General features: G+C 39.4%; 2 protein-coding genes across 6 annotated transcripts in view; one reads left to right on the top strand and one right to left on the bottom strand.

Annotated features, from left to right (window-relative positions):
- Window positions 1-4,590: 4,590 nt before the first annotated feature.
- Window positions 4,591-18,521, bottom strand: part of LOC137973960 (single-stranded DNA-binding protein 3-like) — a 38,884-nt gene continuing 24,953 nt past the window's right edge. For 2 of the 5 annotated variants that reach the window (XR_011117347.1, XM_068820869.1), the window contains 3 exons: window positions 18,043-18,126; window positions 14,048-14,089; window positions 4,591-6,483 (listed from right to left, as the gene is read on the bottom strand). Coding sequence is in view for 2 of the 5 variants with exons in the window: in XM_068820869.1 (XP_068676970.1) it covers window positions 14,075-14,089; window positions 18,043-18,126 (99 nt within the window). In the remaining 3 variants the exon portion in view is untranslated. Of the gene's footprint in view, window positions 6,484-10,506; window positions 10,593-14,047; window positions 14,090-18,042; window positions 18,127-18,521 lie in introns of all 5 variants that reach the window. The other 3 variants (XR_011117346.1, XM_068820867.1, XR_011117348.1) reach the window with 3 other exon arrangements.
- Window positions 8,375-9,950, top strand: LOC137973959 (uncharacterized). Its single transcript, XM_068820866.1, has one exon. The coding sequence runs from the start codon at window positions 8,495-8,497 to the stop codon at window positions 9,734-9,736; it is 1,242 nt and encodes a 413-aa protein (XP_068676967.1). The 5' UTR covers window positions 8,375-8,494; the 3' UTR covers window positions 9,737-9,950.

Raw genomic sequence — 18,521 nt, 5'->3', positions numbered from 1 at the left:
ACAATGAAAGGAGAGCAAAAGAATATATATGGGGTGGTACTGATAACTTCTCCCAAGTGGCACAGTCGTTTTAGTTGAGCGAATGAATAACATGACAGTTGCGGCCTTTTTGTACAACAAGGAAACACAAAAACCCCCAGAGCTTGCGTAGGAAGCTTTGTCAGGGGAGGGGAAGGGGAGGACTGAAAATTCCACGCCTTCTTCCTCCCCTTGCCCTCCCCCGACAACGCCAGCAACGCATCTTTGGAACAAAAGCCACTCGGCACTCTCAATCTCTGTTATATATGAGCGCTTCTTATTCAGCTAATTTACTCGCTTTTTTCGTTACATTATCTCCAATCAATGGAATCGATCCCCTACTTCCAATATAACTTGAAACAGCCCTCATTCCTCACTTCGTTCTCACGAAGGATTTAAGCTCGAAACATTAGCCATCGATTTGAAATATTTTTTGTTTTACGGTGGTAGTGTCTTTCCCTCTCCCGGCACCGACGCAGCACCACAGTTTTTCAGACAACTATCCCCTTCATATACTGAGCTTGTAGATCAGAAGTGCTTAATATCACAGTGAATCAGACCCAAATCGAGTGAATGAATTCCGCTTTGTGTTCTGTAGGAGTGATGGGTGTGTAAATTCTCCTTACAGTTTCTGTGAAATGTCAGTCAAACAGGTATTGATAATGAACATTGTTATCAGCTAAAGAGGCGTGATCTTCATATAACACCAAGTTCTCATGACTATCCAACAAAAAAACTCTATGTCACTAGTTGAGAGAGTGAACGTTTCGATCGTGAGAATGAATGGGTTTATGTAGTCAAAGGCAGTTCCAAATTGCAAAGTGATTGAACTCTTTGCTTGTGCAAAGGGCTCTCAATATCAAGTGAATTATTGAACAACAAATCCAAATAAAAATGAATGTCGAAGATTGAATGGGGATACAGAATAAGTCAATAAAAATGGATGAAAAGGGACCACAAATACCAATCATAATTCAAACGAAAATGTTTAACTGAGGTGTGACTCCAATTATAAAACTTACCCCAATTCTCAACCAATACATGAGCCACGCCTCCATTATCGACTTTGCGCCTGTTAAAATTCAGATAGTCAACCGTTAAGATACAAGTAGAGTACAAATAGAGCCTGCACATAAACGTCTTTTATTCCGTGAAGACTGTTGACTGTCTCTTGTGCCTGCTATGTTCCCGGTTTGATTTTTCGTTTTAACAGAAAGAATAAGTAGTTTCTGTCCTACCAAATACTTCAGAAAGTTCTAATGAACCACGAAAGGCTAGAAGCTGTAATTGTTTGCTGCAGCGTTCCTACCAATTAAACTGATTTAGCTTAGACGCGTGACTTAGAAATTATAAACCAACTTTTTCTTACCTTCTATGAAATAAAGACAAAAACATATTTAAACCCATGAAGACTTAGTGCTGCAAAACACGAGGCCTCGATTTTGAAAATAAAAATAACTTTCACTTGCTTTTTACGGACGCATGCGTGCATATCATTTGAAGAATTGTGCACGCACGGACTTCACAAGCCAGCTTCGACATTCTCTCGTGCCACTAACAAAAGCAGTATGCCACTGACTTTGGCGTTTTCGAGGCCGTTCGATCTGCATATTGAATACTATGACACTATCACGAGGCCTATGCAAACAGGAATATTTTTGTATTGTTTGTGCTTGTATATAAAAGGCGTATGTTCCTAGCGTTCCTTTTTGGGGTTGAACGAATTATCAAATTATTTGTCCGCTATTCATTTGTTATTTGGTACCCGCTAATAATCCCAACGGCCCGACAACAAAAAACGGCCTCCACCAATAGTTTTCTCCTTTAAATCTGTGGCTATGACTATCAGAGATCTACAATTGTGTCTTCTTTGATGAACGCTCGAAACGTCAGCTTTTAGAATCTCTGTACGGTGGCCAATTTACATTATCAACTCCGTTGATAAAACCAAATTTTTGTATACTACTTCCCCACCGGAGCACCACAGTTTCTTTAGAAACTACCCCCCTCCTTTCTTCTTTGATGAGTTTCACACGCCATCACTACCAGAGGAAAGGTCACGACAGAGTCTTCCTGCCTTTAACAAGATCCAGCATAACATAAGCATATAGGATTATAGTTAAACTTTTTTCCAGTGATATGTCGGCATTGCATTTCATATCTCTTGTACCACAAGGTAAGATATACAATCAAAACGAAGAGAGACCCTTCACTTAATTTTGCTGACCCTCCAAAACATTGAGATCTATCCCGTTTTAGGAAAAAAAGATGATAGAGATAGTGGCGAGCAAGAGCATCCCTTATAATGTTATGCTACGTTGCCCAAGATGGCAAACATCTTCTAAAAGAGCAATCTTTTAAGTAGACTCATTTTCATCCACAATTTGTAGCTACAGGTGATTACATAAAAGTTTTTCGTTTTTCAGAGCACACAGTTTTTGTCGACGATCTTTTTCTTTTAATGTATTGAAATTTTTATTTCATTTCTTCATTTACGGTATATTTATCGGTTTCTTTATTTATTTATCTATTTGTTCATTGACATATTTAGGTAAGGCCACCCTTTTCCGAGGAAAAAAAGCCCATTTCCCCCCCCCCCCCCCCGCTTCCCCTCTTTGCATCAGCTCTTCTCACCCCTTCCTAAACTCTGACCACGATAAGTTGGAAGGATTGGTTTTGAATGTTTTGCCTTCAGTGTAAGGGCAGGGAAATAGACCACTTTCACAAATGGCAACCTCCTTTACATTCTGTTGCATTTATTTTAATTAGACCTACTGCCCTCATTTTGAAACAAATATTCTCTTGAAATTTGCTCGTTGTAGCAAGGATAGAAAGGCTTATTAGTATAAAAACAGAAGAATATTTTATTTGGCTGCCATTACGAAAGTGGTCTATGGCGCAGAATAAATAAAGTCCTTTTTCTTTGAAGATCCAAAAAAAGCCACTGGGAGACTGGAGGTGGGTACTGCATGGTAATGTCGAAAATAAATGAGCTTAGAAGGGATTTTCCTTCCTCCCTAAGACTTGGAGAGAGTTCCTTCAGAATGGAGGAAGCAACAACAGTTAACTCCGTCGCATACCTGTACAGCAGACACAAATATGTATTTTCCGGTCACCAACATGGTTTTTTTTTTCGAGAAGTGAGAAGGCTTAAATATGAAAACATCTAAACAACGTACACATTTCTATACCCTTTTCTACTCCAAATGAATGTTGATGCTACAAGAATTAGCCATTCATAGAATTAAATTGCTAGTGTACATAGCGAGACTAAGAATAGTAATCATAATATTGATAATAATAGTACTTAATCATATTAATTATAAATGATTACGTAATAACAATAATGATAATAATTGAATAATAATAATAATTATAATAATAATAATAATAATAACAATAATAATAATAATAATAATTTCAAAGTACAAAAAAAAATTTAATCACCCCCAAAATTCTGGAAGATAACAACAAAGTTTGTGATGCGGGCATTAATTAAAGAATTTGGATCTGCAACAAAATATTTTGGACTCCAAAATACAGCTTTAATTTTGTGTGGCACACGACAAAATCTTAAGTTGAGGCTAAGGTTTTTGTGTCTTTGTTTACACAGTCACTCTAGCTTTTGCTCCTGCATTTGAAACTATACAGAAGTAACTTTGTTAAGTTGTGGATGCCTATTTTCACCACAGATTTGTATACCCGAGCCTTGAGTACAACTGTGCACAAGAATCTATATGAAGCTTCCTTTTACACAAATGAGCTGATGTGGGACTGAAAACGGGGGGTAGTGTTATACCAGTATACCCGAAAAAAAATCGCCAAAATACCCAAAATTCATCCAAATGTACATAACCAAAATTAATGGAAGCATTGTATACCGTATACCTTAAATTCAAAGAAAGTGATAAAGCGAATACTCGTCTTTAACTGCAATATACCGTACACCCGATTTAAAAAGCCCCTGTATACCGTATACCCAAAAACCCTGGCCGACCCTGACGTACGATACAAGACATCTTCAGCATGCGAGGATCGCAGTTTGGCAACTTTTCTTTTTTCTTTGCTCGTCCAAAGAGCTTTAGAAAGAAGCCCGAAAGAAGGAGGGAGATTTTTGCCGATATAAAAACGATGCTTTTTTATAGCACAAAAAAGAAACAAACTTGCTAAGGACAATTGTTCATCTGAGCTCTTTCGCCGTCCTTTATTCATCACGAGTAGTTTTTTCGGTCGATTTTAGTTGCTTCCTCCAAGTTTCCCTTCTGTAATTTCTAAGTTTTTCGCCCGTTTTGACAAAGCCTTTCAAATTCATATTAATATACCAGGCGGTGAGGCCCCAGTACAAAGGACGTGGTTGGATAATGCTTGGGGTGTGGAAAACGAAGATCGAAGCTTAAGACCCGGACAACCAAGACCTCCCCGTAAAAAATCACTTATTAAAACACATTTCTTTGTTTTCTTGTTGTTCACAATGGCCTGTGAGTCATTTCAGCTGAGTTACCGTTGACGTTGCTGAGAACTCATGACAGGACAGCAGAAATTACAGATTGAGGGCGAATCTTACTAGTAGGATTTCATTGACAATTTCTTTAATCAACATGATCTCAAAGTGTATTAATATACTGGACAGTTGAATTATATATTGTAGAAGGTCTTTATACAGTTTCATCTTGCTATTCACGGCACAGATGAGCGATTTTATCTAACCCGCAAAAAAAAAAGTTGTGTCCAAAAATCTCAAATTCTCCTCCTTGTTGTTTGAATAATTTGCTCGTTACTTCACACAGACAGAGGTGGATTAAACATTGCATCTTCCTTCACGAGTTAAATACTATCAGCGTCTCATTATCCGTAATGTACACAACTTTTCCCCAAGGTATAGTTTTTTTGCTTTTAAAAATTAGTTCTTTCAAATAATCTTACAATTGTTATCACATCAATCATATTAACGTTTTGCAGACCCAAGACCTGCCCTTCCCCCCCGATATTTCGTTCAGAAACAAAAAAATGTTTAATTTACTACTTTCCTAAACGAGTTGAAAGATTTGTTGGTTGGCGAACGTTTACAAAATGTTCATATAGGTCCCGTACGTTTGATAGAATTAATCCTCCCAGCATGCAAAGCCGGCCATGTTCCATAGCAGTACTTTCACGCTACAACACCAATCACAAACAAGCGCAACATAGAATCAAGACTGTGGTTCTTGACTGGCCAACGATCTGGAGTCACCGTTTAATTAAACAAAGCAGACCAAAACCACCTGACTTGCGCGCAGTGCTTTCCCGCGCTTTTTACATAGCTACACCTCGTATCATGCCAATTACTGATTCGCTCTTGTTACGTGCGGACACCTTGCGGTAAGGACTGTTTCCCTAATATGCGTGAAATAAGAAGACTTGACGCACATTGGATCTAAACGTGCAAATGAGATAACTAGCCGTCTTCACGTTAAAAGACGAAGCAAAATATAAACCTTGCGAAAAACTTGGCAGTGAGCTTAAGTTTTCATTCCAAACAGCTCCTTGATTTTTCAGTGTAAATCAGAAACTTACCAATCACTGGGTCCGCTGGGCGCCAACGCATCGACCACCAGCTTGCGCTACAGTTTTACAGAGCACCGAGGTACACGTCTCACAAAAGATTCCGGTTTTGAACGTTTCTCGAGAAGGCGAAGCAACCATTTGCACGAAGTTTCTCCGTCATTTGGAACATGTTACTTAGTCTCCTTCGGAGCCACTCGGGCAGCAGTCGCGCAAACAATGTTCCTCGCCCGAGGAGCGTTACGTGACTTTGACCCAAACCACTAAGAAGGAACTAGAATTCACTAAGCGTTGACAACGTTACAGCACGCGATGGATAAATAGAAAGAATCGCCACCAAGGCGTAACGAGCCCATCATGTGCTGGTCACGTGTTTAACGCGTTTGAGGTCAAGAAAGAAATCTGGGTCAACCAGCTTTTAAGCACGTGGCTTGGATCCCTTTTGTCCCTTATTGTGCGCTACACCGAAGCAGCAAACTCATTCATTCCTGATAAGATATGAAAGCTTTCTTGTCCCAAAGAACTCGCCTATTATTCTACACAAACACCCAACAACTGTCCGTATATTATTAATTATAAGCCACAACGTAAGCGATGGACTATACAAACATATTTCCCTTTCTATATAATATAACCTTAATTTAGAGACATCTACTTTGGACTCGTCTTCCCTGGCACAAGAGAAGGAGGCGTTTAGCGATAGCGGGTTGTTCTCCCACTGAAAACTCCGTAGATCAAGTACAGTTGTTTTCTACAAATCTTTGGGTAGTGGTTGGCAAATATACAAAGGCGAAAGTTCTCTAGCTGTTATTGCATGAAAAACTCTCCTTGATGGTCCGTCGTTCCATCGACATTTTCAAATCTTCTTGCTTCTTCTTGCATGCTTTCTTTGATCTTTAAGATCGCAACCGATTCACAGTGATCCTGAAAGGAAATTAAAGCTCTCGTTAAATAAAACGAACAAACAAAAACTAAAAGGGAGCTTTCGATTCCGAGATATTTCTACACTGCCCCATGCACTGCCCTCCCTACTTAACAAGTCTCTGCACTGGTCAAACATTAATTTTTTGGTTCGCTATACTCTCTCCTTCAAAGTCACTGTTTTAAGCTGTGTTCAAATTAAAGCCGAAACATGATCAGAGTAAACATGTTTCAAGGAAACATGCTTCGCCGAAACATGTTTTTTATTGGGTCGTTCACACCAGGTGTCCGTGTGAAACACGTTTCATGCATGGTTGTGTAACTTATGCTGTTTCGTAAAAATATTGAAGATCCGTTACCAGGATTCATATTAAGAAAAAAGTAAAATCGTTCTCTGGTAAAAAGTTTTGAAAAAACTATGAGCTTTCGACAGACTGAACTGCTGCCTTCAACGGATAAAAATGTGTGAAGCCTAAAAGCGAAAGAAATTTAAATATAACGAAAAATTCGCATAAATTAAAGGGTAAAAGCATGTAGTGGAAAGAATGTTTAAAATGCTAAGAAAATTAGTGTTTCTTTAAGAGAATGTGATATTGTCTTGGGAGCGGGCACGAATTGTTGTCTGCCCCTACAGTTTTTGCCGTGTGCCATGACTCCAATGTCTTTCTGCTCCGGTTGTTCGCTTTGTCAATGATTTTAGAATTGTTAAAGTCAATAATCATGATTAAAAGTCCACGCGTGTTTTGCGACATTTGAGCCTTTAGTACAATGCTTTAAGTTCCTCATATGTTCCTTTCTCCTAGTAGTAAAGGATCTTTTAGTTTCGCCAATGTAGCTCCACGGGCAAGATGCGCATGGAATTTTATAGATGACATTGCACTGGTCGTCTTCGGCAGGTCGAAACTTAGGGATAGGGAAATGCTGCTGTAAAGTTTTAACTGGTCTGCTAGTGACTTGGATGTCGTGTTCCTTGAGGATTCTTGTGAGAGGTTCCGTGATGCCTTTGATGTAGGGAAGGACTGCAAAGTTGCGTCGGTTTGTTGGCTGAACCCATTTAAAAAACATACCAACCAACTCTTCTGGAGTAGGTGTAGGTGGTGGAGGCCTCGCTTTCTTTCTTATAACATCAGCAGCGATTTTTTTGGGATAGCCGTTGGAGTGTAAAGCGGCGCAAACACGAGCAGTTTCACGGGTCTTTCCAACTTGTGTGTTGGGGAGATTCAAAGCTCGATGCAGGAGTGTCTCAGCGGTGCTGATTTTATGTTTCCTGTCATGGTGTGAATGGAAGTCGAGATATCTATCCGTATGCGTGGGTTTGCGGTAGATGTCGACCAAAAGTTTTCCGTTATCGCGCGAAATGAGGGTGTCAAGAAAGGGTAGTTGGCCGTTGGACTCGTGTTCGATGGTGAAAGAAATATGCTGATCGATTGAGTTCAATGAATTGTGAAAGGAGGCAACAGCGTCGCTCTTAATAATGCAGAAACTGTCGTCTACATACCGCTTCCAAAATTTCGGCGAGACAGTAGTCGTGTTGAATGCTGTTTTTTCGATTTCTTCCATGCATAGGTTGGCTACTACAGGGCTGACGGGGCTACCCATAGCACAACCGTGGATTTGTTTGTAAATGGTGTCATTGTAAACGAAGAAGTTATTGGTCCTTGCGGACCGAAGTACCTATGAAGTTGTCACAAGATCTCCGTTCGGTCGAATCGAGCGTGAATTGAACGCGACGCTCCTGAACTTTAAGAGACAACAAAAGATTGACGACTATACATACTTTAAATTAAGATCTACCGACGGCATTCCACCAGTGATCCGCGGTTCTATCAAACACCACAAAGATGGCTACCCTCTCAGACCTATCGTGACTTGCATGGGCTCTGCACTTTACAACACTTCTAAATTCCTCACCGACATCCTTGCACCGATCCAAAATCGTGATGGGTTCTCAGTTGCTAATTCACAGGAGTTCTCTAACGAAATAGCCGACGTTAACATCCAAGATGATGAAACCATGGTTTCCTTTGATGTGGTGTCTCTATTCACCGCCATCCCTGTCGACAAAGCTTGCGATTATATCAGGAAGAAATTAGAGGACGATTTGTCTCTCCATTCCAGAACCAACCTAGACATCGAGGACATAATTTCCTTATTGAATTTTGTGCTGTCCAATAACTTCTTCGTTTACAATGACACCATTTACAAACAAATCCACGGTTGTGCTATGGGTAGCCCCGTCAGCCCTGTAGTAGCCAACCTATGCATGGAAGAAATCGAAAAAACAGCATTCAACACGACTACTGTCTCGCCGAAATTTTGGAAGCGGTATGTAGACGACAGTTTCTGCATTATTAAGAGCCACGCTGTTGCCTCCTTTCACAATTCATTGAACTCAATCGATCAGCATATTTCTTTCACCATCGAACACGAGTCCAACGGCCAACTACCCTTTCTTGACACCCTCATTTCGCGCGATAACGGAAAACTTTTGGTCGACATCTACCGCAAACCCACGCATACGGATAGATATCTCGACTTCCATTCACACCATGACAGGAAACATAAAATCAGCACCGCTGAGACACTCCTGCATCGAGCTTTGAATCTCCCCAACACACAAGTTGGAAAGACCCGTGAAACTGCTCGTGTTTGCGCCGCTTTACACTCCAACGGCTATCCCAAAAAAATCGCTGCTGATGTTATAAGAAAGAAAGCGAGGCCTCCACCACCTACACCTACTCCAGAAGAGTTGGTTGGTATGTTTTTTAAATGGGTTCAGCCAACAAACCGACGCAACTTTGCAGTCCTTCCCTACATCAAAGGCATCACGGAACCTCTCACAAGAATCCTCAAGGAACACGACATCCAAGTCACTAGCAGACCAGTTAAAACTTTACAGCAGCATTTCCCTATCCCTAAGTTTCGACCTGCCGCAGACGACCAGTGCAATGTCATCTATAAAATTCCATGCGCATCTTGCCCGTGGAGCTACATTGGCGAAACTAAAAGATCCTTTACTACTAGGAGAAAGGAACATATGAGGAACTTAAAGCATTGTACTAAAGGCTCAAATGTCGCAAAACACGCGTGGACTTTTAATCATGATATTGACTTTAACAATTCTAAAATCATTGACAAAGCGAACAACCGGAGCAGAAAGACATTGGAGTCATGGCACACGGCAAAAACTGTAGGGGCAGACAACAATTCGTGCCCGCTCCCAAGACAATATCACATTCTCTTAAAGAAACACTGATTTTCTTAGCATTTTAAACATTCTTTCCACTACATGCTTTTACCCTTTAATTTATGCGAATTTTTCGTTATATTTAAATTTCTTTCGCTTTTAGGCTTCACACATTTTTATCCGTTGAAGGCAGCAGTTCAGTCTGTCGAAAGCTCATAGTTTTTTCAAAACTTTTTACCAGAGAACGATTTTACTTTTTTCTTATGCTGTTTCATGACACTCGCATAATTTTTTTACATTTCAGCTGTAGATTGGAGCTGGAAACTTCTGTAACAGTTGCATTCATTCTTTCGTTTAGTGTTAAATTTCTAGACGTTCGGAGGAGGAGGGCTATGCGGCGTTTAACGAGGAGACGGCATTTGCGCTTTCTTTGTGACAAGAGATTCCGTTTTCCACAAGCTCATCTGTAACAATCGCCGATAATTGCCGTTATATTTCTTCGTCGGCCCATATTGCAACTAGACATTTAGCCTCCTAATAGCCTCAATTTTGGTTCTTTTGGGCACTTACCTCCTCTCGCATGAATCTGCCATTTTGAACGTGTTTGGTCGGATCATGATTGAAACTACCTCGCGAGGTTATTTCTATCATCAGAATAATCATGTTTCAACCATGATTCGCGCCTTGCACTGTCTGATGTGAACACTTTTCATAACGAAACATGTTTCATTCGTGATCAGACTAATCATGTTTCGGCCAAGTGTGAACACAGTATTAGAGGCTCCTAAAAGTTGTAATTTGATCTACGACCAAGCAAAGAAGAGGAACGAGCCTAATACCGGGTTGACGTCATAGACTGCTTTGCATTGTGATAGTTCTTTGAAAACAGAATGTTGTTTATCTGTCCAGAAGTGTGTGCCATTTCCTGTTCGTGGAATTAGCACAGAGAGGAAAATAAATTGAATATATTTTTTTGCGACCTGATAGTTTTTTTTCCTCTTGAGTAACTGCAGATTTGTATTTATTTGGTTAGTGCGCATGACAACGACTGTAGACGAATAATGGAAGAACGTTGTCTTTTCCGATGAAAGACAGATCGAGAGGTAAAAGCAACCGTGTCAATATTTGGCTAAAGGATGTCGATAAGTTCAACACGCACCAACATCTGCGAGGATGCTGATCAAGTTGGATCCTATTAGAAGTAACATATCAATAACGAGTGGGAATGTTTCATCCGAGGTTCCAAACACTAACAAACAGATGAAAGCATGACGCCGAAGGCAGAGTATAATTGTATAATTGTTTATTGTTACACATCAAACTCTGAAGAATACATGAGAACAGCCAAAGCCGGAAGCTTAAATGGCATATGGTCAGCAAAGATAATTTGAAAAATTTGCATGAATAGAAGAAGGCTTTAGCTAAAATACTTATACAACTAAATCTAACTACTTAATTTACAAACACACAGGATAATATAATTAAATAAATTGCATAAACAAGTACTCCTAGTAGAATTGTTTCAAATAACAGGAAACAAAACAAAACAAAACAGTCCACAAAGTTTACAATTTAGTCCCGAGGGACTTGATCAGACTATAGAATTAAAGGAAATGAGTTCAATTTTCGATTTTCAATGTACTAACTCAGCATTCAGAAAATGCAGTCTCAACTTTTTTTTAAAGTTACTTAATGTAAGGCTGTTGCGCACTGTTAACGGAATATCATTCCAAATAACAGGAGCCTGCCAGGTGATAGCAAATTGATACTTGTGGTTGGTTTTATGAAGATTAAAACGTGAACAAGTCAAATAATCGTGATATTCATGGTTAAAATGAAGGATTGAGGAAACAGGAGTAGGCAGAATATTGTTAAAATGTGAGAAAACAAAACAGGCCAAATGGAATTTAAAGATAGAATGGAGCGAAAGAAAATTATTTTTAGAGAAAAGGGGTTTAGAAGGTGTGCGTGGGGGTGAAAAAGTAATTATACGGATGGCTTTCTTTTGAAGTACATAAAGTGGTTCAAGGTAAGAAACGTACGTAGAAGCCCAAATTAGAGTACAATAATTGATGTAAGGCAGGAAAAGAGCATTATATAAAGTTTTCAGAGTATCACAAGGTAAGTATCGCCTTGCCTTGAATAAAACTCCAATTATCTTAGAGACTTTATCACAGACAACAGAGATATGCGGTTTCCAGGATAGGTTTTCATGAATGAGAATTCCAAGGAATTTGTCTTCCTGCACACGTGTGATGGGGGAATTATTTACAGAAATGTTTATATCTGAGAGGTTAATCTGTTTACGACGTGGGTGAAAAATGATGAATTTAGACTTGTCAGGATGGACAGCGAGTTTGTTAGCACTAAACCAAGAAGAAACACGAGTGAGCTCTACATTAAGTATGGTTACTAAGGTAGCCAAGTCATTATGACGAAAAAAGATATTTGTATCATCAGCAAAGAGAAAGATTGACAGGAGGTTTGAGACAAGAAAAAGATCATTGATGTATAAAAGAAAAAGTAAAGGTCCAAGGACTGATCCTTGTGGAACTCCACATACAGCCGTATTATATGTAGATGTATGGTCATGAACCATGACACACTGTTGTCTGTGAGATAAATAGCTAGCAAGCCAGGCCAATGGAATTCCTCTAATTCCATAAAAATTTAGTTTATCCAGAAGTATTTCATGGTTGACTGTATCAAAAGCCTTCTTAAGATCTATGAAGACTCCGATAGTGTACTGATTGTTTTCAAAACCTTCATAAATATTATTGACAAGCTCTAAGATAGCCATAGCGGTAGAGTGATGAGGTCTAAAACCGTACTGGTGATGATTAAGGATATTGAACTTTGTAAGGAATTCCGATAGCCTGAGGTAAAAGAGTTTCTCAAGAACCTTAGAGAGACAGGGGAGAATAGAAATAGGCCGATAATTTGAGAACAGAGAAGGGTCATCGCTTTTAAAAACAGGAAGAATCTTTGCAATTTTGAGTTTATCGGGAAAAACACCACGCTCAAAAGACAGATTACAGATATGAGACAAAGGGGCAGCTAGTAAATCGATTGTTTCTTTGATGGGAGACAAAGAAAGACCATCAACACCCTCACATTTGCTATTTTTTAGAGAATGGACAATAGAAGAAACCTCAGAAGGAGTAGTGGGATTGAGAAAGAAACAGTTGGCATAGTGACCAACAAGAAAATCTTTATGAGAAAATTGAGTAGAGGGAACTTTACTGGCCAAAGATGGACCTATATTGGCAAAGAAATTATTAAATTTGGTAGCTATGTGTAAAGGGTCTGAACAAATACCTGAACTGTCTTTCATGTTACTGAAATGGCGTTCAGGTTTCTTTTTTGCGACAATCTGCTTAATAACTGACCAAGTCTTCCTCAGGTCAGAGCTAACAGAGATTAGTTTATCATGAAAATATTTTTTCCTGGCAACTTTTAGTAGAAAATTGAACTTATTTCGATACTTATTATATCTAGATTTGTTAGATACAGTAGGGTTTGTTTGGAATTGTTTATAGAGAAAATTCTTCCTATTGCAGGATACAAAAAGACCTTCTGTAAACCAGGGCTTCGAAGGAAGGCGGCACTCAGGGTATAATGGTTTAAGTGGAAATGATTTATGGTATGCTGACATAACAAGGCTAGAGAATGTATCATAAGAATCATTAGTAGAGTCAGAGTTATAGACTTGAGACCACTCAATGGTTTCCACTCGAGACCTGAATGCTGCAATTGTTGTAGGGTTAACAAGGCGTGCCAATCGCTTCTGGCATAGTGGCTCGACAACTAAAATTGGGAGGTGATCAGATAAATCAGTACTTACTGCTTCGAATTTCAAAACACGAAGCACAAGTTCTTGGTATAGCTCAATTCTCGAACGAGTGGCCGACTGTTGTTTCGTTTTGTTTTTCTAGCTAGAGACGGCAGAGAAAAATTATAAGAGATTTGGATATCGTATCTACATCTGTAAAAGGTTTCATCTACTTTTCTATTGGGTCACGTACGTGATGTGGTGGTATACATCCTGTGATTGGTCGACTTGGTTGGTGAATTATTAATGGATTTGAGAAAGCTTTATAAATCCATCCCTGATCACTTGGACTATGGTAATAAACCGAAGGGCCATCTCACTAACTCATGAGGTGAATACAAACTTGGATTGAAAAAAGTGCGCTCAGAAAAAAACCATACGCCGGTATATTCAATTGTAGGAGGAACACTTAAGTCCCTTGACTGCAAATTTAGGACGGCCCATTTTGTCAACCATAAGTCATTTGTAAGCTCTAACCACGGATAAAACACAATTTCATGCTTTCAATGTTTACGTACTATCAACGTTTACATAATTCATAAACTCACTTTAAAAGCCAGTTAGGGGTCAGTACTCTAACTTGGAAATGTCTGCAAACAAATAAGAATTAAAGTATTACAAACCACCACATGGGGTGACACGAAAGAACAAAAAAAAAGGGTGGGGCACGATTGTGCACGCACTCCGAGCGGTCAGCAAACAGGACACTGCCACAGACCGCGAGGAGCATGGTGCACGTGGGGATTAGAGTACGTTCAACCGAACGACGAAAGAAGTGTGATACACGTATGAATCATTTTTACAAGTGGTTATGGCGTCAGATGACCTATGGTTGTTTTCAAGGCGTGGATTAGGCCAGTTTCGTATTCTAACGGTTGGGTCGGATCGAGCATGAAGTGAAGGCAAATGTGTGGCGGGGGAATCTTTCATATTATTTCCCCTGCATTAGCCTCCATTTCATGCTAGATTCACTCTAACCGCGAGAATACGAAACTGGCCAATTTCAAGTCATCCTCGAGACTGGTATAACGATAATCATATAGTATCAACCGGCTTTGAATATACAATTAACATTATTTCATGACACTGACAGTTGGAAAGGAATTCTGGGAATTAAACGTTTTTCTTTTAAAATTCAACCCATCATTCCCTATCTGGAAGCTACGATTATTAGCTCACCTGTCACCGCCCTGAACCACTAAACCACCGAGTCGCCGTTTGCTTAGACAACATTTTTAAACACAATAATCCAATTTATTTGTGATAAGACCGGGCTCTCAACGTGCGATAACACTCGCTAAGAACTTATTTTAGACAACTAACGAGAAAGGTCCGACCACGCTTAAAACAAAGCTAACCATTTTGAAATTAGCGCTAAGGCTCAATCATTGATGAATTATTGTGATCCTAACCTAGATAACAGGCAACAAATAACAAATACGTATTGAAGAAACTTTGTAACTTGTTCATCGTGGTCTAGTGAATAGAAGCTGTTCCTCTAAGCCGAAGCTCCGTGTTCAAATCCTGTCCAGGGAATACTTTTACTTTTTTTTTCTTTTTATCTGCTACCACAAGTCCTGGGACTTAGACCAGTGTATATGGCATGTAATTATGATTATCATATTTTCAACACTGGGCGATATTATATGATTATCGTAATTCCACTCTCCATAACATGTTGCCTATTTGTTGGTCACCCAACTTTCACAGAAGCAAACAACATTTCGCGTTTCAAATCAGAGTTGGAAAGTTTGTTGGTTCTCTACTACCCTGTCAAGTGTCCCCAATTTGTACCCCAGTGCTAAATACAGTTGACACTGAACTCATTTTGCGTCTCTTAAAAAGGTTTCCCCCATTTAACCACCAGAGCATTGAACGCTGCTTGTTCAAGTTACGAGCCGCATTCAGTGAAGAACGCAATATATTGGCCCAAGTGCGTGATCTCATGTAAATTAATTAAATAATTAATTAATAACAATAACCAATTAAATGAATGAATGAATGACCATGTCTTAATAGCCTGCTTGCAGGTGGTAGATGTTTTTGTCGCCACGAAACACCATATTTGGAAGAGCGTGGGATAGGTCTGGGCCGGGTGACAAAACGACGGGGTGGGGAGTAAGAAGAGCGGAGAGATCTAAACCATTCGAGCCAACCAATTAGAAAGCCGCGTCCGCTGATGGACGCAGCTACCGAGAAAAGGCTGGTGTTCGGACAGGCGGTTTTTCTCTCCGCTCTTCTCACTCCACAATCCGTCGTTTTGTCACCCGGCCAAGACCTTTTCCACACTCTTCCAATATGGCGTCTGATACGTGTTTCGTGGCGACAATAACCTGCGATCAGGCATAATTTCCTTAGAGAGAATGTGAAAAGGTTACGTTTTCACACCCTCTCTAAAGAAAAGTACATCAACTGCCTGCAAGCAGGCCAATTAACAAATAGATTGGCACACGAGGCGATAGCCGAATGTGTCACTGATGTTCTTACCACAGTTTGACGTTGTCTTCTGTGATCTATTACTGAACAGACGCACGGCAACATGGAATCTATTTGTTTTATACAATAAAGAATTAAACTTTATTCGGAAAACTTTAAGATGACGTCAACCGTGCGTCTGTCCTCTAATAGATCATAGGCAAGAAACAATCAAAATGCGCGAATAACTTGGGTTATTATATCTTTCTTAGAGACGAAGATAACAATGATGTGAAGTACAAGTGCTGGTGGAAGAACAAAAGGAGCAAATGAGAGATCTTTTGTTCTTGTCCACCAACATGGCCGCGATGACGTAATGAAAAAATAAGCAATAATAAATTCTTTAAAAGGTGAAAATTGCAAGATCCCGTAGGGCGAGTGCAATTTGTAGTCTTCGAAAAAAATTCTTCTGCATTCCAAATAGCACAAGAAAAATCATGTGATTACTTATTCATGATTACTTATTAAAAGTATACATGAAAAAAGTCGGAATAGTTAAGCAGAGTATCACGCAATTGCGCAAAAACTGCGACATCTAGGGCTCGGATTTGATTGGCTTTTTGTGACTGTCTTTGCTCACTGACCAATCAAAATGCTTGGTTTCATACTTGTTTTTGCAAAGAATTGCTTATTTGCTGCGCTGTGTCACCTGAAAACTGTATTTCTCTTAGACAATCAGAATTGACAATTTTTTTCAATTTACATTATTAATATGGAAATGAAACCTATACATCTTCATGTTTCATTGGCCTAATTCCAAAATGGCCGCTACTTACTGACTTTCTGAATTTTGATCAGAGGCATCTGGAAATGACTTGAACAAAAAAAGGGTATCAGAATGACAGTCATTTTGGAATAAGGTAAAACGCATGTGTGTTCCAGATTTAACGAACGAGGACATGAAGAGTCACACAAAGTTCACCGTTGCCTTCCCTTGCAAAAAAAATTAAATGCGTGTGCCGCAATTTTCGAGCTTACAACCTCCGCATTCGACCTTTTAACCTAAATGTCACTTTCTGGTGATCACCAGGGTGGAGCCCGTACAACTTATACGGTACACCGGAAACGGAGCAACTATTGTCAGTCAGTCATTTAATTTTCTCATTCCACCAGTCACATGGTCTGTTGGCTTCAGATGACGTACTTTGACCTATTTCTAAGATTTGCGGCTCTGATAAGAGCAGTCCGTGGTAAAGAAGTAAAGAAATGTTCCCGATAGGATACGACAAACGCATACGGCATTCTTCCAGAATTTCCGAGCGGGTCAACCTTTTCAAGTGTGTGGCAGGAGAGCGAATAGAGTATGGTTGCTACAGTTGTAGGTGTATTTTGACAGCTATTGATTTAATGTTTGTTGTCATAACGGAGGAAAAAGGAAAACGGATCGTCAGTCTTCGACGCTGGACGAACATGGATTCCACCCAGGATCATTTAACCCTATTATTTATTATTCATTAGGCTGACTTTCCAGGCCTTTGTTTCTACTTGGCCCCAAGAAAATAGAAACAAGGTCTGAAATTCCAGGCGCAGTAGCTACACCATTTTCAACAGATGAACTAACTCCACAGAATTTAAACCCAGACCTTTCGCATAATTTGTTTGGCGATCTTTCACGTAACATTTGTTAATAAGCAAAGTTCAACCTGTCAAGTGAAAAAACAGGCTCTATCGAAACAAGTTTTGGTTAAAACCTGGTTGTACATGTGTTCCAACTGAAATCTTTAATAAAATAGCTTCACACAGTGCTCCGTGTCAGTTTTTAAGTGCTAATGTTCACATGGTTTAATGATTACCTCATGCAATTAACGCATACGGGTCACATTTGTGGCTGCCCGACTATCATTACGGGTCTGATTTAAGGGATGAGGACACTTGATTATGTTTAACATAACGATATTTCTTTTTTCTTTTCGAATATGGGATGAGGACAATACTCCTCGTGATGTCTAAGATAACAATCTTCCTTTTCATTAGATTTCTTCTAAGTTACGGCTTCCCGCTTCAAATATCTTAATTGATAATCGACCAGAATTTTAACCCTAAAATTATCAGAAAAGAACACACTTACATTATCTTGTGAGAATGGCAGTAAATTGCCAAACTGTCCATCCCCCTCCCCAGGGGTACCAGGATTGTGATCATTCTGATTATCCTACAGAAAACACAAGCACATGTACAGGTCAGTTACATCAAACGCTATCAAATTTCGCTCATTAACCGTTCCCTCCTTAAAGACATGCAGTCTTCTTTAAAATCAAATTAAGTCGTTTAATTTAGTGATATAAAAATCCAACTTTCAACAAAACAATAAACATGAACACGAGCTCTACGTTACGGAGAGCTATGTACAAGAACAAAAGAGTGGTCGGGTATTCTGCAGTTTACTTGAAGATGAAGGCATCAACAACAAGAAAGAGGAGATCCATAAAAAGGTATCAGTCAAGCAATGGAGCTGCCATTTTTTAGAAACTCACGAGCAAATAACAGGAAATGAAGCTACATGCATTTTTTTGCACAAGACAGAAGCAGCAAATTTACAAGAAAGTT

The sequence above is a fragment of the Montipora foliosa genome, chromosome 10 (assembly GCF_036669935.1).
Source record: "Montipora foliosa isolate CH-2021 chromosome 10, ASM3666993v2, whole genome shotgun sequence".
NCBI lineage: Eukaryota > Metazoa > Cnidaria > Anthozoa > Scleractinia > Acroporidae > Montipora > Montipora foliosa.
Note: the sequence above shows the minus strand (reverse complement) of the source record. Positions and strands in the feature narration are given on the sequence as shown.